The sequence below is a fragment of the Taeniopygia guttata genome, chromosome 2 (assembly GCF_048771995.1).
Source record: "Taeniopygia guttata chromosome 2, bTaeGut7.mat, whole genome shotgun sequence".
Classification (NCBI taxonomy): Eukaryota; Metazoa; Chordata; class Aves; order Passeriformes; family Estrildidae; genus Taeniopygia; species Taeniopygia guttata.
Genome location: NC_133026.1, coordinates 69454041 through 69475744, shown reverse-complemented (window position 1 = coordinate 69475744; position 21704 = coordinate 69454041). Strand labels below are relative to the sequence as shown.

The window sequence follows — 21704 nt, the reverse complement described above, 5'->3', positions numbered from 1 at the left end:
TTTTGGGTCCATGTATCTCTCATCAAGCAGCAGTAATAGGAGGCATAAATATAAACTTTGATGAACATCGGAATCACTTCACAAACCAAAAAGGTGAGATAATGTAGTCTGGGCAACAAAAGCAAATTTGGAAAACACATTAAAAGTCTAAGGACTTTTTAATGAGTATATATTCACATTGCTGATTATTCAAGCAATTACAAAATATGACATTCAGATCTCAGGTTTCTTTAACTCAAATATATTCCAATTGTTTGCTTTTATCATGAAAAGTAAATTTCAGGGGATTAAGTTTCAGAACTTCAAGATAATTAAAGCTGTCTTGCTCTTTTTGCAACTACAAACATCACCTTTCAGAAATATAATCTATGCTGAATCTTGAAATTTGAGATCACTTGAAAAACAACTCACATTTTGATATAATGACACCAAAAAGAAGACTTGCTGATAAAAGACTAAATTGGTCTCTGGATTAATTTCACTAAGCAGCAATTTCTAGAAGTCCTGTATTTAGTTGCAAACTCATGCAGGAATCAGTCTTGTGAATAGTGCCTGCAGACTACCATATTAGTCCCCAGAGACCATAGACCAGGGCACTAGTCCTTGCTTAGTCCCTACAGACTGTGTACACCCTCCACATTAATCAATACATCCTCACTTTATGCTGTTGCTCTCTAGAACAGTTTAAAAATAAATTCTCAAGAAACATATCTCTATCTATATATCTATATATTAGATTTCCAGATATCAACTCCTCAACAGTGTTTTCCTGAATAGTCGAACTTACTGAAATTTCTGAGCAAAAAAGTGCAAATAAGATAGAAGGGATTTCTAAAAAAAAGTATAAAAGAAGCCTTCTGTATTTCAGTTTTTTACAGTCTAATGGATTTGCCTTTCTTGCTTTATATTCTATGCATTTTGCTATTGATCTTCGTAATAGACCAAAAATGTTGTCAGGTGGCTGGGGAGAGTGGCTCTGAAATACAAAGAGTTGCATATCAAAAGCCAGCACTAGAACATCAGTACTAATTTTTAAAAAGTTAATTTCTATTGCTCATGCCTGCAGAGAGTCCTCAAAAAGAGGAAAATTGTGATATTTCTCTCTTCACAGACACAGAGTGTCAAGAATGCTCCATTCTTTTAAAAAAGTGAGTTTCAATATAGAGAGTGCTCTGACTGGAGTACTCCTGAAGATCTCTCTCTATAAGGTATTCTGTGCTCAGCAGGATATAAATAAATCCCCACTCTGAAGAAGATACCTCTGCAGTCACTCATGGCTCTCCAGAGGAAGGAAAAGCATTTTTTTTCTTCTTGAAGAAAAAAAGTCCCAGAGAGTTTTGTTGGCCTGATTGAGCAAAAGATTCAGAAATCAGCTGGTATATTTTTGGGGTTCCAAAATTATTACATGGCTGTTTCTTTTCCTTTTTCCTTTCATTTTTACTTGACAGACAATTTTATGTGCTTAGAAGTTTGAATGCAAGTTATTAAACACTTAACTGATAACCATTAGCATTCCTTGATTTTGTGGTTTTACTTCTGCTGCGGGTCAGCTGGTCAGCCTATATAATCCCTGCTTTAATTAAACTTTCACTGGAGTTATTATCAGAGCAGGTGTCACATTCTAGAGACAAAGGTGACATTTGGAATCTACTGGTAAGTCCGTGTACATTTTCTGTAGGAAGCTTCTAGATGATTTTATGGCCCCAGCAATGAGAAAGGAGATATAGGGGATTCTACTTTTGGTTTATTTTACCTTTTTGATAAATGGGAGGTAGAAATAATTCCTTTTGGCTATTAAAGTAGTTTAAACACATATTTAATTTTAGCTATTCTGGCTCTAGGCTCTGGAGTTGTCTGCAGCCATGTCAAGTTCTGGCAAATTTTGTGCGGAAATCTTTATGGGAATATCTACATGAGAATGTAATAGCTGGCTGCTGTCACAACAGTAAAGTCTACAAGCAAAGACTCTGTGCTCTTAAGCACAAAGAAAAAACCTCGCATTTCACAGATGAACACATGTTCAAATATCCAAAACATTTTCTCTACCTTGCCTGGCTTCTTTATCCTGCTGTCATATGGTACAAAGATTTTTCTTGCATCTGGAGACTGGAGTTTCTAACAAGAACTACTAGATAATTTGGTATTTTCTTAATGAGGAGGATAAAGAAACTCTATTATTCTTTAAAATCAAGACATCAAACCAGTTTTATTCCTTCTTAAGTTCACTACAAAAAATGCCCTGGAAAAAGACATACGACGTACATTACTGTTTGCTCAGTAACCAGCTGTTTAAAATTTGGGTATTAAGTAATTCACTCTTTGCTCTGTGCAAGAGCTGAATGATTTAATAAATCCCCATATGCCCCAACATGTGCCAGCTATACTGGGTTATCGAAAATCTAGCTGCTGTTATGATAATAGCTTCCAATGCTAAAACTATTGAAGAGAATAATGAATCCACTCCAAGTCAACTAAGACATAAACTAACACAGTTCCACTTAAGATATGTGGGAATACAATACATCTGTTAATTAAAAACTAACACTGATCTACAGTCACATGAAATTTGGTGCCAAGAATTCATGGGCATTGTTTGTGATGGAAAATTAATGCAAATCAACCTGTATGAAGACAAGCAGCCCCATTTCCATCACTTGTCCTAAATGCATAGGAATGTCCTACAAATTACACATTCAGTTTGCAAAACAGATTCTATTGTGTCACAGTCAGCTTTCCTTCCTACATATTATAATTCTCATGCAGCTATTAGATGACATGTTTTACATAGCTAGACTTTTCAACTTTTCAATTATCACAAAAAACTGATTATGAGGATTATTATGAAAATTTGATTGGTTTGATGTACTAGTATTTTAATGCAAGGTAAGAGTCAAAGGTACAATGTCACTGTCTTTAGTCATTGAACAAGCACACAAGCAAAGGAAGCAGAAAGAGAGAAAGTAGCCAAACAAGTGTCAGAAATGATTCTCCAGAAAGATGTTTTTTGGACAATCAGTGCAGAAATATCCAACAAAATATGTCACTATTAACTTTTTAAAATCTAAGAAAATACTTCCTTGGATATGAAATTATTACTTATAGTTACAAAAGCTTTGCAGGTAGATGTGACTTTCATCTTGGTGTCAGCATAAGCAATACATTAATGATACATTCTTTCACTTCTCACAATTAGCTCTGTTGTTAAGGGAAATTAACCTAGAACTCATCAGTCTCCTAAGCAAGATTACAGTGTTACTGTGTTGATGTAAAATTGCATAAGATATAGGACATAAAATACTTATTAGAACAAACAAAAGCAAAAGCAAGCCATTTACATTTGCTAGAGCTGTATCATCTCCAATACACCAAGTGTGCAATGCTCAAAAGCCACATTAAAGACAACTTCAGTAACTCCAACTTCAAGCAATCTATATATAGTAGTTTATGTATAAAAATAATTTAAGAATGCATTTTTTTAAAAAGATTAGGAATATATTGACAAATTAAAAGCATGTCATGCAGAGATTTAAGATGCTTATAAAAGCTCAAGCATAGGGGCTAACCACATCAAGGGGATTATAGAAAACTCAAAGACTTTGAAAGCTTAAAGGATCTCATTTTTTTCATACCTTAATTATGAAGTTGCAAATAATTTTGTTTTCAGACACATGTTCTTGACATTGCAACAAACCCAACACTGTCATTTTCTCAATTATTAGTAGACTTACTTTTCTTTAAGGAAATCCACTACTTGTTTGAAGTCTGCCACACAGTATTCTCTTTTCATGTCCATGAGCACACTGTCAGAGGCTGACTGGACTGGTATGTGCAGAAAAGCATATACTCTTGGATGATTGAGAATCTTGGCCATTTCCTATGAGTTATTAAACAAAAAAGAAGCCTTAAAGCATTATGAAAATAACACAGAAATCTCAGATTAATATATGGGGTAAGTACCAGCAATACTTCTAAAACCCAAATAACATTAAATTGCCCCAGCCCAGTTTGATACAGTGGGGACAGGTGAAAATATCTGGAGGCAACTTTCTTAGGAGAAAATAAGAAGAAGGCAATGAAATTGAATTTCCTTTGAGATAGGGATCATATTCCCCGTGTAGTATTGATTACACAATTACAAGAAAATTTTACAGGCAAAGTATTATGAAGATTGGTGATTTCAGACAGTGCTGTTTTCAGAAGATGGGCTGCTTTCTTGTTGGAATGAAGTAACTTCTCAGATATCAAAATGAGAATGACTATACTTGGAGCATCCTTAAAGTTTGCTAGTTGCTAATTAAGGTACCACTCATCACTTGCAAACATGTTCCAATACTGGTCTGAAATGTTACCTGTGTTACTTCAGAGAAAAGGACTGAAATTAAAAGTGCTTGGCTATAATATGAATAGAATTAATCAAGGGGCAGCTTAAAACTGGAGTGACAGCTTGGAAAGAGACAGAGGATGTGATACATTTTATACAAATGCAAAAAGTCATAGAAAAAAAACAAGAGTAAAGGTAATAGCAAAATGCAAAACCAAACCTCCTAATGAAAGCCAAGCTAATCCCCCAACAGAAGCTTGGCAAGGTGAAGGAATGTGAGACAGAGAATAGAATATGGTGGTGGTCCAATTTCTCTCATTTTTATTATCTAACCAATTAAGGACATAAAGTCAAGCAACAAAGTTTAAGTATTCTGTAAAGTTGAAACCAACCAGCATTGAGACTGCGTGCAATATGGTACCATACTGCTTGTTAATCTTTGTCCTGCAACAAATAAGTGAACTTGGACAAAGAACCATATTCCATGAACAACCAGGTCTTCACATATGGTTTTCCCTTTCTCCCTGAGCTGTGGCCATTCAGGAAATGGCCTGGGACTGAGCACTGCTCTTCTGCCAGTGCATTCTGTGTTCTCCAGCCAGGCTCACTCAGGCCATCTCTCCTGTTTTTTCTGATGGCACAGATACTCTGTCTGACAACACATACTGCGGCCATATTTACATTTTGAGATGCAACTATTTACAAATTCTTCCAGACCATTAATCAGCAATATTAGTTACACATCTAGATTTTCTCTCTGTATTTCTACAAGGCTGGCCTAGATTGTTCAAAAAGAAGGCAGACATGCTCCTGCCTTTTCATTTGCAGGAACTCAGCTTTTAAAAGCACTGATTTCTAGAACAAGAAGAGAAAATGTTCTCTTGATACTCACTTTTCATCTGACAAACAGATGTGTACCAAACCTGAAACTCTATCAAATCGCTTCTGGAAGCAGTCTTGAAACTTTCTGTCTAAGATCCTATTACATAAATGTCTAAACTAAGAGAAGTGGTTACATTATTCAAGGCAACAGCTATTCCATCTCAGGTATGTAAACTCCATTTGATACACACAATTGAACACAATTCGATACACAGAAAGGCTGTGTGCACTGAACCTGGCTCTCAGTGGAAGCTGGAGATAGCTTGTTTCATGAAAAAACAGTGAAGAAAAGGCCACCAAACATCCACACAAATTTTGTATCCAATTCAAATGGAACTATACATATCCGTGCCCTTAACAATTGAAGATGTTCAGCTAGAATATATTTTCAAAAACGAAATAGCATGGAACATGTACATAAAACCTTATTTTTTTTAAGCTTTAGAGATCTTGCGAATGTAATTTATATTAAGCATCCTTGTAGTCATCTGTGGTTTTTCTATTTATCAGTAATCAAATATGTTTCTAAAATATAGGAAATAAGAGCTGAAAATTAAGCTATGGATCACAAGTCTATTATTCTGCTTATCTCTTGGTTCCAAGTACTTTATTCAATTTTCAAAAACATATTTATGATATAAGGAACCAATGAAAGTCATGTTTCATAACATGTTTCTAAATCTGCCAAGTTCTTAAAAATAACTCACCCTATGATATAGGTAAAACAAATCTTTGCCACTCCACTCAAACTTTGCATCTTCTGAATAACAGACACTTCAATATGAGATCAGTTTGTGAGTTCTTTTTAAAAATAATAAATATTTTATTAGAATTTCTAGATACAAAACTGTTATTTTATTCCAGCTTTTGTAAAGCTGAGAATCATTTGATAGAACAAAAATCCAAACAGATTCACTGTGTCTGTTTGCGATAGAAATATTAGATTTTAAAAAACCTTACCTTGTTTTACCACAAAGTTTTGATTTTGAAGTCACAAATGTGGAAAATCTCTAGTTATATGAAAATGTTTATTTTATTTCTCATATTCACCTTAAACAATGAAAATGTTATGGTGAAGTATGAAAATGAAAACCAAACTCTTAAATCCAAAAGGTGCTTTCTTACTCAGAGGATTCAGAAAAACCAAAGCACCCAACCAACCCCAAAGCCAATAGCTGCTGATCTGACAGTAACATGCAGAATCCTGCTGGTCTCATAGTTGATCTCTTTGAGGGCAATATGGCCAAGAGGGAGCTTTGCACTGCACTTCCTGTAAGAAGAACTAAAGCAATGGTGTCCAACAGCCACTGTTAAACAAGACTAATCAGAATTGCTACTTCCAGTTATCCCCCATGTAAAAGAAAGAAAACATATGTTTTCTGCGATCACTGTTGTCAATAACTTTCAAGATTAAGAACACAACTGCTGTCATTTAAAGTAATTACCCTTGGTTTGTACCAAAGGGATGAAAAATGCCTGGCATTAATTAACTGAACTTTTTCAACTATCACTACAGGTCCCTGCATACAGTAAAAGCTACAGCTGTAAGCTCAAACGCATTATCAACTATTCCACTGCATCATTTTGGTTCAGAAAGATATCAAAAGAACTGGCATTCTGTAGAAAGAAAATTGCTTGTCATGTGTATCAGGAATTCACATACAATACACGCACGGTCTGTCTGGGAACACTAACACAGCCTAGCTGCTGTGGTCACGGGATTCAGGAATGTTCTGGACAGTCAAAGCTCCTTCTAGAGATGAGGAGGTTGCAAACAGCTCTTTATACTATGAACTCCTTTCTTTGCTTGCTTTCTGTATCGAAAGCTATATAAAATTCACTGTACGTGCTTAGAATCAAAGGTCCTCCTGATAAACTGATTTCCCATCAGGTACTTGAGGATTTTAACGATTAACTTTGTGAATTTAGCACAACACAAATTACTAACACACCAAATGCAAGTCTGAAATACCTGATGACCCACTGTTTCATTGTCATTCCCTTTTAAGTACTGCTGGTGGTCTTAAATTTACCTTTTATAACCAGAAATTCTGAATGAGCTGTTTAGAAGGAAACAGAATAATGAATTAAACAAAAGCTTTGGATGATTGCATCAGAAATCTGGATAAATCAATCTTCCAAACTTTGCACTGTTCAGATAGAAATATCACATTCTAACCTGCAGCTTTAAGGTAAGACTGTTCCAGTCTTATCTTTCATCCTCCCTACCACCAAAATAACACTGAAGTTTTTGCTACATAGGTTTGATTAAATTACAACTACTCTGCGCTTAACAGTCATATTTAGTCAATGCTGACAGATTTTCCTATACTACAGATTGCACAAAGAATACCAGATTTCATCACTGAATGAAACTATTAGTTAGTATCCCGAAGAGTATTTGAAGGACATCATAGGATAATGCATATTTTTACTTCATCATCTCTCAACATTCTAAGCTTAACATCTGTTTCCTGTTGCTTTTTTTATAATTATATATTTTTTTTTTCTGAAGTGCTCTGCATTACTAGGTATAATTACACATTTCAGTTAGAAGAAAAACAATCTAGAATTTTATTTCCAGCTGGAAACAATAAATGAACAACATTCTGAAACTATATCACTGTGAAAAAACTTTCTTTCATCACGACTCAAACAGCTGATTGCCTTTTCTCACTATTCCCTGGAATCTGATATGTGTCTATGAATGAAGGGATGTACTACACAAAAATGAAATATCATGTAGGAACAAAAAGGTCAAAAAGTAGCACAATTTGTTTTAACCCGCTACTACAAAAATAGGTGTCATCTACATTTGGAAAATAACATTGTATGTGAAACATCCTTTAGGATACTGATCACATATGAAATATTTTTTCCCAGTCCTTAGCAGCTGGAATACATTAGAATACAAAGCACATTACCAAAAAGATTTCTATCTAGTCAATGTATTTTATCCTAGCAATTACAATACACAAATTTAACCATCCAACCAGAAAATCACAACTCCTGTTTGCAATGACACCACGTGCAACCATAGAAAATTGCAGAGACAATAAACATCAATATCTGTGCATCTTTATGTCAGTCCCAGCAAGCTGTTCGGACAGCAATTCTTTCCCCTTACCTAAAGCAGGCAAAAATCCAAGTATTTGAATTCTGTCTTATATTTGAGTCACAACAATGTGAATAGCTTGCTTGCTAGCAAAAGGATTTTGTCCTCTGCCGGCAGAGAAGCCCAAAGAAATCCTCATCCATATGGAAACATGACAAAATGGCACTCCCTCAAAACTTCACCCCTTTGTGGCAGATACTATTTTGGGGTATGTCACAAGGGGTGTCTGCTGACTGTTGTCTTTCAGAAGCTGAGAGGTGCTACCACCAGCACAGTCTGCATGAAAAGTGGCTGTGGCCCATTTTATAAATTCCTCTGCTGCAGTTCAGCTCAGGAACAGCTATGATCTTGCGATGCAGGCATGGGAATGATGACACAGTTATGATCCAGTCTGGAAAGCCCAGAGCAGTTTTGTTAAAATGAATGAACAGGGAACTCTCCCTGCACTTCCCACCACCTGTGAGTAATGGGGCTTTAAAAAACTAAGAACATGTGGGATGTCCCTGAGGACACTGGTTGGAAGGCAATGCCTCTCCCCCATCTGTGTATGAACCGAGGGAGATGAACTGAAGCCACACGATGGGCAAGCTTAGTGGCAACCCCTACCCCCACGTAACATGACGTGACATGCTCAGGTCTTTATCTGGTCATTAGGATAAAGGCAGGTCACACTGGAGCAGTTAGGGCCCATGCAATTCTAGCCAATGTAATTTGAACCTTAAAATCAAATCTTTGGTTTGCCAGATGGAGGGCAAAAATCTGTTCTGCCATATGGGAAAAATGCCTTCTACATTACCAAACAGAAAACTGGTATTAGCTCAGGCCACCCTTGGAAGTGGATATAAACCAGACTGCAAGCTGTGATTTGCTGATAGGAAAACGAGCCATGAGAGTCATATGCTCAGCCCTGGCTGCTCCCAGCTGTTCTCCTAGGTGTGGGATCTCTCTGCTGCTTCTAGCCTCAGAAAATAGGCAAACCATAGCTAGCTATTTTTTCTTCCCTTACAACTTAATATGTATTAAGCCCCTCTTAAAAAAAACATGGCAAACCATGCCATACCAAAACCACCTAACGGGCCTTGAAGAGCTTGCCACATCTTCCTTTATTAAATAAGAGCACAAGCTAACTCAAGTTCCTGCACGAGAAGTGATATTCAGATAATGTCACAATACAATGACAGTATTTCACAGTCCAAAGCTTCAGCTGAAGTTTGTCACATCTCTTCCCATGAGTCAGTGCACAAAGGAAACACACAGCACCAAATATGCTAGGTACCTGATTTGTAAACACAAAAATATCAAGAATTCACCTTTTCTGTTAACAGGTAGATATGGTTCTTTACAAGATTATACATGTTATATCCAAGGATAAAAAAAAAAATTCTTGCATAGAAGTTTTTTCACATTTATTCTCATTTTCTGACAAAACCAGTAACTCCCAGTACAGATGTCTTAAACCTTGGTTCCTGAAATTCTTCACAATAAGCAAGCTGGCATCCCTAATACAATTTGCTTCCAATATTAAAGCAGACTGACTTCACATTGGGTAAAATGTTAAGCATCAGCAACTCCTTTGGGAGGATTGATTATTACTCAGCCTGTGACGGGCCATGAGCCGAAGTACATCTGAGTCTCCACGTCCCCAAAACAGAGCTGATTCAGTGACACCTTCAGCATTAATACCACACTAATTTCTGTACACCATGCAGGAAAATGGTTCAGTCATTCAAAGATGAGAAAATGGTTCTCTGTTTCAAAGATGAGAACTTTTATTGCTGCTGCAGCAGCTATCATTGCAATCCTAAAGAGCCTTTTGTGGAGCTTCAGAGTGCTTTTTGTCCAGTTCCAAAAATTGATTCACTTTAAGGTAAAGTGTACATTTCATTAATGGTTAGAGCAATGGTTTAATGACTTCAAACCAGCCAACCAAAGAGCTAATACTAATTACTTGTGAAATTATTAATTCTGACATGCAAGAAAATACACTCTTTTTTAAATTTTCTCTATGGTCCTCTCTAATTTCTCATCATTAAGCACTCCTCAAATGAAATATTTTTTTCCAGAAGTAAATTATTACTCCTTTTTCTAATATGTACTAGAAACACCTATTGGGAAGGTCCCTAAAAAGGTGATTTATTGCAACAGCACACTGCTACTTTAAATAACTCTCTGTCTCAATCATACTTTATGCTAATAAAACCTTGAAAATTAATTAAAGCATAGAGAAGCACACACAATAGGCAAGTAGGATTGTCACACTACCTTTTTGTCTTCAGGAAGCTGAGTGAAATGAATTACTAGTTTCATCGATACTATGAATTTATTCTCCAGCTCAAAAATGAGAATCCCATAGGATATAAAAGAATTGATGCTTTCTGCTCAGAGGGAAGACATAGAATGAATTGCACACCCCTCCAGAGCTCATCTATACCAAGACAGGGCAGTGCCAGGGAGTCTCTCTATTGTTTCCCTTCATTTCAAACAAGCAAGTACGATATCTGAAATAGCAACTGCTTTAGCAGGTTCCAGTGGAAAGAAAATAGCGGGCGGTTTTAATCAAAACTTAAACCTTTAGGCAAATACTATCACTTTCTTTTGTGAGCTGACCTAAATTTCATAGTAAAATAGAATCAAAATATTCCAAACCATAACAACAAGATTTATATAGTAGAATTTACATTTTTCAGTAACCCTTGCACATTTAACAGAACTAAACCAATTGAATTCAAGAATGAAAAGAGATTTTACATTTTTTTCCTTGATTAACAGTGGTACAACAACATAATGTGCAGTTTTATTGAAGTTTCTAGAACACAACGTATTTTCTTTTTCTCATTTTTAAAGAAAATCTTTACCTCAAGAAAATCAACCTTTTTTTTTAAACAAATGCCAAAGCCTAACGAAGCAAGCAGTCTTACTGAAGATTATGTAGATGATGCTGCAAAGCACAGGGAATGTGACAGCTCATCTATCAAAGAAAACAAAAGGGTTTATGCATCTAAACTAAATAGAAGCTTTTGAAACAGCATGGAGAGTAGTTGGTAGAACTTTACTTATTATAATATAAATAACTAGGAAAGTGAGATGCTATTTGTTTAACAATGAAGGCAGAAATATTAAAAGAAGATGGCACATTTTGTTATGCAAGCTCTACATTTGACAATAGCTTCTACCTCAATGCCTTGAAGCACACAGCAACTGATAAAAATCCTACTTTTATTTAGCACAAATGCACTATCTCATATATGCATTTCCCATTCTTTAAACATATTGCTCAATTACTGGTGATTTTTATTTTCTCCTAGTAATTCACCAGAAATAAGCTCCAGCTCCCAAGGACTGCTGGGATGAGACAGTATTGTAAGTAATTGACAGACAGCCTGACACTCAGCACAAGATTGAGTGTGGATCTGTCTGCATTTAAATACTCTTCATTCTCAGGCAGTCTAACAAGCAAAAGCAACATTCATATGAGCAAATCATAATTAAGGTACAACTAATATGCACAGATTTAACTGGTCAAGCAGTGTGCTACTTAATGTTAAACCCTTTTTGCAATACCAGTTTTTATTCACAGATTATTAAATATAGAAGAGCACTAGATGCATGCATAAAATATTCTGTCATGATGGAAAACTGAATTTTGTGCATAAATAAAGCCAGTTTTTATGTATCTCAAAGCATTTTTCAACTAGTGTTATAAAGAACATGAGCTTCATTCTCAACAACACAAATATTCCCTTCCATGTTGTCTGGAAGGAAACTTTATTGTTCAAAGCTACCAATTTGCTAAGGTTTTTGAGAGAACCCAATATTCACAAATACAGCATAAAACCTTCAGGAAGAGAAAAATGGGTTCTTATTTTGACATTTATCAGGCCAAATCATATTCTACCAGCTGGAAACTAACATGTCACCAAGCATTTACAGACGTTAGGATCTGCTGTGTATGAGATGTTAAAATTCTGGATTAGAGGAAATGGCATGACAAAATGTATCCCAAAGCACAGCAGAGATTCATCCATTTCCCAACTCCATAATATAAAAAAGTACATTGACTCTGGGGTGAGCTCATGCTCCCATGACACTATGTGTTAAGGAGTAATTTAAAGGAAATGTGCTATACTTGAAACCCCAAAGACAAAGAATCCTTTGAGAAGAAGAACAGAAAAGACAGATTATTTTAGTACTAAAAAATAAAAAACAGAAATACACAGAGTAAGCAAAGATGCAAATACAGCTTCCATAGGACAAAAAAGCATTTAACATACTACCAAAGGAAATAGTAAACATCCCTTCATACCTCACCTTTTTTTTTTTTCAGGAGGACGGAAGCAATTGCCCCATCCACCTCCCTTTAGTATCTGAGGTTCCTTTTAATTATACTGCTAACAAAACAGACACAGTTTGCATAGAGACAACTTTGTAATTACAGCAAGAAAAAGTTGCATGGTCCATCGAGTAAAAAACACTATAAAACTCACAGTAATAAGAAGTCAGGGGCTTAACTATTCATTTATTTAAATGTATGCTGCAGTTTTCATTTTTTCTGGTCAAATCAACAGATTTTAATTGGCACTTTCAAAAGCAGCAGTCTATGAAAATGACAAAAAATAATACTAGAAACAAAGCAAATACATGCCCTAAAGTCCTTTTAATTCTTGAAATTATGCTGCCCTTTTATTTGCCATTGAGGAATGTGTGCATATTATTCCCTTTTTAAATGCATTTCAAATTAGCTTACACTCGAGGTTATTCAAAACTTGAGCTTATGCACAACGCTTAAAAATGCTTGGTGCACTCAGAGGAAAAAAAGGACAACAGAGAAAAAAGAAAAGTGAATTAGTAATTTTACTGTAATACGATAACAATTTCCTTTGTGCTGTGTCAGGACATGTTTGAGGGAGCCATCTGTAGGGTATCAGCTTCAATGAGGTTAAGAAACATAAACACCAAGCTGACATGAAAAATCAAAGCAAAAGAGCAAAGAAATACTACTGCAGCTCGTGCTACACTTGGCATACCTTCTGCATTTAAAGGCTCTGCTGCCATGCAGACTCCATCTCAATGGCTGGTGTATCACTCAAATGTCCTGAATTAATAACGGAGATACAGCCCACAGATGGCATATAGTATGGTTTGAGACAGACTCATTTTGACAGGTGACAAAGACGACTACTCATCTAGTCATGTGAAATTAAGCACTTACGGGAATGGCAGGTGTGAACTGCCTCCTTTATACAGATTTGGAAGCATCTCATCACTCACACAAAGTGCCGAACTAAAATCCCAGACAACTCTGGGATTATGTTAAATCCATGAAGGAGGCGAGCTAAGGCTGAGATGTGAGTCCCTGCCCTTTTACAGTCTGGATGATCTAGAGTCCCTTGTGATTTGGACAGAGCCATGGATACTTGAAAAGAAAATTAAGTTTCAACCTAAGGAAAAATGAAATGCAGTCAAGGCAAAATCAGTATCTAACACTATGCCATGAACATTAATTTCAAGCTGCTATACATTGCACCTTATTTTTTACTTTTCAGACTAATTCCCATTCATCGTTTATCTGCTACCATTGCTTTAATGTATTTTTCCCAGCCCTCCCTCTCCATCAGTCACTGAAAGTGGATGTTAAACACTGTCTCACCAGAGCACTAGCGAGTAGCTTCATAATAGGACAGGAAAAAATGTCTGGAGGTTACCTCTAAAGCAGGGTGTATTCCTTATGTACTTTTGCTACATGTTGATGCCATGGGGTGACAAAATCTTTGACATATGGCAGTGTGTGTAACTAGAGCAGTAGCTCTGTGCAAAGACAAATGGGCAAGAACACACAAGGTAACCACATACACATACACTCCTTGCAGGTTTTTCTAGTACTATATAATGTATTCTAACACTAACCTTTTCCTTCATATTATTTAAAAAAAAAAAAAATCTGGGGCAAATTATTTTTCCCTGGCCATAGTCCATGTCTGTTTATTGAAATCATCTTCCATGTAGATAAAATACCAAGTTTTCCTCAACGTCATGTTGCATCAACATTTCAAGATAGGACAGACACCAGGCAAGGGTGTGTCTCAAAATCTCAGTTGGAGATCAACCTTGAAATAAGCAAGCTATATGCTTCATGGGTGTATCCATCCAAACACTGCTAGACTGTGAGAGCACTTTGGAAAATGCAGTACTACCTCCATTGCTTAGACAGGTTTTCTCTGAGAGAAAAACTGAGGATGTCTCCTGCAGGTCAGCCAAACTCCAACTTCTTTCTCAATCTTAATACCACGACCAAGAATTTGAGTCTCTGGTCCTTCAGTTTCTTTGAACACACCAAATAATTCTCCCTGTCATAACAACAAACCTCACGCTGGAGAAGTTCTGCCAGTGCTGTGTTCACTTTGACATGCCCACTGAAAGCAGCAGTGAAATTTTAAAATGCAGTTCCCCATGCCCTCTTCACAGCCATTGGTTCATTCAGCCTGGGGTGAATTTTGTATTAGACAAACTAAATTAGCTTCCAAGGAAATCTAGCCATACTCCAAGTTCATCATGAATGTACTCCATCCACATGGGTGGAAACAGCCAGATTCAAACTACTGGTATGTCTTTCAAACAGCTTTGCATCACAGGTAGTGGGAAAGTTTAATTAAGAGAATTACATTTATTTTGAAGTAAAGACTCCAAAATGTACGATATCGAAATTTAGATATTGTGGCTTCACTACCAAATTCTGTGTTTTCCCCATCTGCCCTTAATACTTCATACTGTGCACTAATACAAGCACAGACATCATCTGTTTTCTAAAGAAAACAGCAGATAAAAAAATCTAGTACTTTAGATTATACCCTGAATAATTATGATAAAGGTTCTTTTAGTAACAACATAGATTAGCATCCAGCATGCCAAAAAGTTTTTAATATTTTGCATGACTATAAAACATTGCATGGTTCCATGCAATGTTTTATAGTCATATCTTTCTCTTTGGACAAGAATGCCCAAGTGAATGCAGAATTTATAATTTGAAAATGTGTTTGCTTCTCATCCCAAGACTATTCATGCTACACAGGCACTACTACCACCATATTTAATGAATCAAATCTGAAGTACTAAAATGTCAGACTGCACAACACAAGCATAGTAAGGATTTTCTTGAGATTAACAGTATCCTCTGAAATGACAAACATCTTTAAGTACAGAATAGCATTTTTCTGACAGCAGTACCTGAAGGTGACAACTTAAACTGACTAAACTGACTCCCTACCTGAAACAAACTTGAGTTCAAATGGTCACTGGCCCAGGACTCCAGATCTATCAAGCCTTCCAGCCTAAGAGTGTTAATGCCCATTATAAACTGTGGGAATCCAGGGCTTCCCTCTGGCTGCCCTGGAGGGCCTGGGACCCTGGCAGGGGGTCAGGAACCCCCCTGTACAGAGCCCCAAGAGACACTGTCTCTGATCTCTGTCCATGGAAAAGAGTTTTCAATCTTACAGGATGAATTACCAGCTCTGAGTGTTTGATATGAGTAATAATTAAGTGTGGCACGAGTGCAGAAGTAAAATTTTAGGTTTCTAGATTAGGGGTTCAAAGGAGACAAGATAGAGGAAATTGGGTGTGTCTTGTCCTTTTTCTCCTTCTTCATGCCCTCTGTGTTTCACTGTAATATTAGCATTTTTCTATTAGTTTAGGCTAGGGACACACTGTTCAACGTAGATGATAGATATTGGCACATTATTGTAAATATAGCAGAGGTAGTTTCTGGTATATAATGTTTGTAACATCCCACTGAGGGGCAGAGCCCCGCACGCTGCCCTGCAGGACAGACCTGCGGCAGGGCAGCAGAACATGTTATAGATAAGCAAGAATAAACAACCTTGAAAACAGCACAAATGAATTATGGCTTCTTCTTTAGCAATGAGGCAGAAAGACAAAGACTTTATACAATCTCAGAATCATCAATACCTACAAATTCCAACAATAACCACTCACAGCTTTCCTTTGCCCCCTCCTCTGCTCTAATCCCACCACTCCTGTCCCAGGGGAAGTTGTCTTCCTCCTCCTCCTCTCCTTGTGCTGGCCTCTATCAGTGGAACAGCAGAGCTGTTGGCTACCACTTAGTAGAAAATATGAAACTGATTCCTAGACACTGAGGCAAATGAAACATTCTCACCTGCAGGTAAGCTCCAATAAATATGGAAGAAAAATGAACAAATCCAAATTTTTGCTTTTAGGCTGAGTATCTAGGGAAGCTCTCTCCAGATCTCAAAATTAATTTCTACATTTAAAAGACTACTGTTGCTCTATGCCACACATCATTTTGAAAGTGAAACAAACCCCTGCCGAGCAGTTGCATGTGTACAATTTTATGCCAGAAATGTCTGGCTTTTAAAAAAGATACATTATTGGAATGACTTTGTCCTTTGTATTGCATACAAAAAGTGACACAAGATTAGTACATTTTCCCAGGTAAATTTTTTTCACAGAAAGCCAACAACATCATAATTAGAAAGATGACTTTAAAAAAAAATCAATTAATAAAATGCAGTTTAAAAATCAATTAATAAAATCAATCAATCAATAAAATTTTTAAATAAAATTTTAAAATCCTTTTAAAACAATTAGTGAAATACGTTTACAACACATACCACATCTTCATATCTTAGGAGATAACATATCTATATCTGGATTTTATCCTAATCAACTGACATGAGGGTTAATCAGCTTCTCACTTAATTTTGGTTTTTTAAACAAATTACAATTTTACCCTTTCCTCAACTGGAAAATTAAAAGCATATTGCCCATAAAAAGTTTATTTTGTTCAGTGAAAATGTGTACAGGAGACTGCTTACATTCTCCAGTGATCATTCAAAGAAAAGTCTGGGTAAGCTTGGAAGAGGAGACTAAATAAAATTGCAGAATGCAAAAAAAAAAAAAAATTCAGTAATTTAGTTTGACAAATCAGCAAAATTATGTCACAAAATTTCAAGATCAGAGATTCTTGGTCACACGTGAAACACAAAAATGTGATTAAATAATCTTTAGAAAAATCATATAAATTGGAAACTGTATGGAACACTGAAGAGGATGAGCAACAGCAGATGTTGCTACTGCACAACAAGGCTGGTGCACACAAACACATGTTTTGCCTAGCAACATTCAAGACACATATTTTCCATATGTTTGTATTAATTCCTCTGCCTTTGCCATGACACCTAAAGATGCATTTTCAAAGAAGTAAGAGTACTTTTCCTAAATATGAGTCTGATAAGAAAGTAAGTCTTACCTACAGCACCTTCTGGAAAATTTAGCAACAGAAAGACTAGATATAAATTTACAGATTTGTGACATGCTCACACTTACTATGATTGAAGGAAAGCAACATTCTTTCCACTTTTCTTGGATTATATCAAGTGTGCCCCTTATCTCAGCAGAGCAGTTTGTTATTTACAGCAACTGATTTTTCTATTTTTTTAAAGCTTTGAGAACACTCATACAATGACCAGCTGTGACAAAAGCAGCAGTCTAAGCCAAAACACTTTTAATAATGTGAATTAAAAATGAAAGCAAAGGAAGTAACTGTGAAAATTGCTAAAAGCTTGATTTGCTTTTGTACAAGATGCTGAAAAATATTAAAATACAAAAAGAAGAAAAGCTTGTGGCAGATCTAAGAGTCCCAGACACAATGAAAATTCTCAAAAACACACTACCACACTGCTTCCTAAAGGCTCCTATTCAATGTGCTGAGTTAAAAATCTCACTTAGTGAAGTGTATGCTAAAATAAAGAATAAAATAACAACCCAGGAATTTTCTTTTAACTTTCTGCAGTTGAAATTCTTTAGCTGGTGAAGTGAAAACCTGCTTATTCCTACCAAGATGAGATTCCTCTGGCCCACATGCTTCCACAAAAGGCAAAGGTGCAGTTACAGCACTCTGATGAGAAAATACTGTCCTTGACATCTTAAGAAAACACAAGGTAACTATTAATGTTATATCATATTTGGGAAAGCAGCATGGATACCAGCTACTTATCTAGGTATTAAACATGCACATGGCTACAAAATTTAGTTTCAACTACATCCTTCCCTCCTATTTTCCTCCTCTTTACAGTTATGTTCATTCTGTGGGCAATTTCTAGGAATTTCAATAAATTCATTTGGTGACAGAAACTATCAAAACCAACCTACCTTTCAGAAGAAACTCACTTCCTCCTCTGCATGAATAAGCTACTCTTTCAAATTCAAACTGTTATATATTTCTCATTTCATTGAATTTGTTACATTTATTTTAAACACAGATATACACTTACATTTCTATTTCTTATCATGCAAGTTCTAAACATGTTAAAAATACGATAATGACTGCATCACTGAGTGAGACCACCATATAGTGTTTCTGAAAATATTTGTCTGAGGTGCAGAAGGAAGAAAAATTCAATCCCATAGTCCATCACTTGCAAATGACATTTCCTTTAGGTCTTGGAAACACTAGATATACACACAAATGAACAATCACTACAATAAAGTCCTATGTGTCAGAGATCTCAGCAATATTGTAATTCCAAAATTACTTGAAGATCTCATTATCTCAGTAACTTGCTGTGTCAGGCACATGGCTTTACACTGTTAGTCTAATGTTGCAAATGTATTTTAAGTCTATTACGTTTTTAAGTTACTGCTTAAAATGAAAGACATTTCACACAAGGCTCCATACTGACTCACGCAATGAATGTCCATGTCAGCATATAAATGATTCCTTTTCTTCCTTACCTCCAGATGCTCTAAAATATAGGGAGGGTTTGTCATGCCAAGCCTCAGCATAGCTCCCTCAGGAATAACTTCAACCAGCTTCCACAGAAGCTTGGGGAGGTCTGTGCCAATGTCTCTGCCATAAGCCCCTGTGTCTTCGCTGGTCAGCCATATCTCACAAACACCCTCTGTGAATAAAAGAAAGAGATAATTAACAAATCTGTTTTAGAGCTGTTTATTTTATCATACAGCTGCTCACTCTTTTAAATGCAGTATTTCACATGGCTATTATGCAGCCAGACTGGGTATTCAATTGCAAAGAGGAGGGAAGGAGAAGGAAGGCTTATCCCATGGGTAGCAGTGGGTTATTAAGTTCATTTTATGAGCACAAGAGTGCTACAACAATGCTGTAAATTATCATTGCTGTGGAGTGATTAACATTCACAGCCAATGACTAATTCTGTGCTGCCTCTACAGCAAGTCAGACAAGTTTAATACTCTGTTTTATTTTTTGAGCCTAATTCATTAAACACCACAAGAGACATCACCCAAGCAGAGTTTGCACTAATGGTTATTACAGTAGTTAGCTTATTAACTGGTAAGCTTCCAGTGAGCAAAACCAGCTGTAAAGCACTGTGATTAACATTCCTCCTGAAGTAACTATTAAAATCTTGTATTCTTTAAATTATACAATTAGCAATGCAATATTAATGTTGTGTTGAAAAGATTAGTGACCACTGCACAACCGAGTGAGAATATGGGAAAACCTGTTTCCTGGCAGTTAATGCTTCATTTTCCAGCAATCAGAACCTTAGGAAGTAGTGCAGTTGATTTATATTGTAAATAGCAACGTTGAACACTGATATTTGGTAATAATATCCTCCTACCCAAAGAGAGAAAGATTGTACCACCCTTTAATAATAGTTAAAAGCATTGAGGTTTCACACAGCCACTTCTGCCAGCCTGCCCAGCTTTCATCCTTTTTGCAATGCAACCCCCTCTACCCTTCCTTACCACCCCAAAGCAAGAAAAACACCTTCAAAAACAGGGTGTCTGTGAAGAAAACACCCTGTGATTCACAGCAAGATAAGATACCATTAACTCAGTGAAGAGTAAATTTCTAAAACCAGTCATGTACTGGTAAAAGAAATAATCAAACACTAGAAGGTTCATAATTCATCAAAGCACACTTTGGACCAGCAGAGAATGTACCAGAAAACGTAAAATGTTTATGTTACAAATTTATCAAAGGAGGAAAACTTAAGTACATACACTGATTTCAATCACATAAAAAGCAATAAACCTAGAAAACCAAATGTTTTACAAAATGTAAATTCAAGACTGCTACTCTTAAATTCACACTGTAACAAGAATGGCAGAGAGCAAGCCATGGAGTGCATCAAAGTTAATCCTCTTGGCACAGAAATGTTTTCAAGGTAATTTATTACTTGGAATGAAAAATACTTTAAAATTTAAGGTTAACTGGAAAACTTCTTACTTCTTAAGTTTTGCTTCAAGAATAGGTTTGCAAGGGAGATGTACAATTTGTATCTTGATAGAAGTCTGGTGTAAAACATTCCTGAAGTACTAAGTGCTCTTTGGTCAACCATTTTCAGTCACAAGTTTGTAGTCACACTCAAACTGAGCTCCCAGAGCAGAATCTGCCTGCAGGACACAATTACACTGTGGATTTCAGTGCACTTGCTAATGTTTTTGGAATTCATCTCACTACAGGCAGTACCCACCATGAAACATACTCTTGGGTTTGCTGACTGCCCTACATTTTCCTGAAACACATGAAAAAAGAAGTGAATTTTATATGCTGTATGTTAAAAAAGAAGAGAAATGTAAGGAAATCTAAATGATTGATAAGGTCCTGTTTTTTTTTTTTAGTTTGGGTTTCTTTATATGAGTCTCCAATAGCCATAAGAACACTACACAACTTATTGATTTGCTGAGTTTCTACTGTAACAGAGTAATTCTCATTTGCAAGCTTTCAATCTAAAGAGTTGCACAGGGTTTGGGCTGGATTTCCTTTTTCTTTTTTTTCATGAAAATGGCTAATGGAATACTGCCCCACAGTTACCAGATGAACACTGAGGGAAAAAAAAAAAATCACTGGCTTGGAATGGAAATAACATTCCGGTGGAAAACAACAGCGAGCTTTTAAAGCTGCATAGGTGGGGACCATTAGCCCCCTGGTGGGCTGAAACTTCAAATTAAATCACAAGAAGAGGAAGCAGCTGTAATAGTAAATCAGCAACAGCAGGAATAACTGTCTCATCTGCTCTCCGATCAGGGTGTTGAACACCAAGCAATGGGAATAATGCATGCTGAGAGATCCAAGGATGTAGTCTTATTACTCGGGTGGGACAGGGGGGAGGCAGGGAGGGGGAAGAACACCTGTATTTTAGGAAAAAGTTAACGTCCCAGTTTCAGGTTGACAAAATTTTCAAATATTGAAAGCTACAGTAAGTGACAAATATTTACAAGGAGGATCATTAGGATAAATCAACTTTGTACATAACTGTGTGTGATAGAGGTTTTGTGTCAACTGATTTTAGGATTTTTTTTTTTTTTTAGTCCTTTGCATCCCCTGTTTAGGAGCCTAAACTTACACCAGGTAAGAAGAGAAAACAAGAG

General features: G+C 36.3%; 1 protein-coding gene across 3 annotated transcripts in view; it reads right to left on the bottom strand.

Moving 5' to 3' along the window:
* Positions 1–21704, bottom strand: part of CDKAL1 (CDKAL1 threonylcarbamoyladenosine tRNA methylthiotransferase) — a 374946-nt gene that overhangs the window by 125678 nt on the left and 227564 nt on the right. For all 3 annotated transcript variants that reach the window (XM_002191079.7, XM_072924178.1, XM_030265571.4), the window contains 2 exons: positions 19083–19249; positions 3729–3874 (listed from right to left, as the gene is read on the bottom strand). In XM_002191079.7, coding sequence (XP_002191115.5) covers positions 3729–3874; positions 19083–19249 — 313 coding nt within the window. The remainder of the gene's footprint in view (positions 1–3728; positions 3875–19082; positions 19250–21704) is intronic.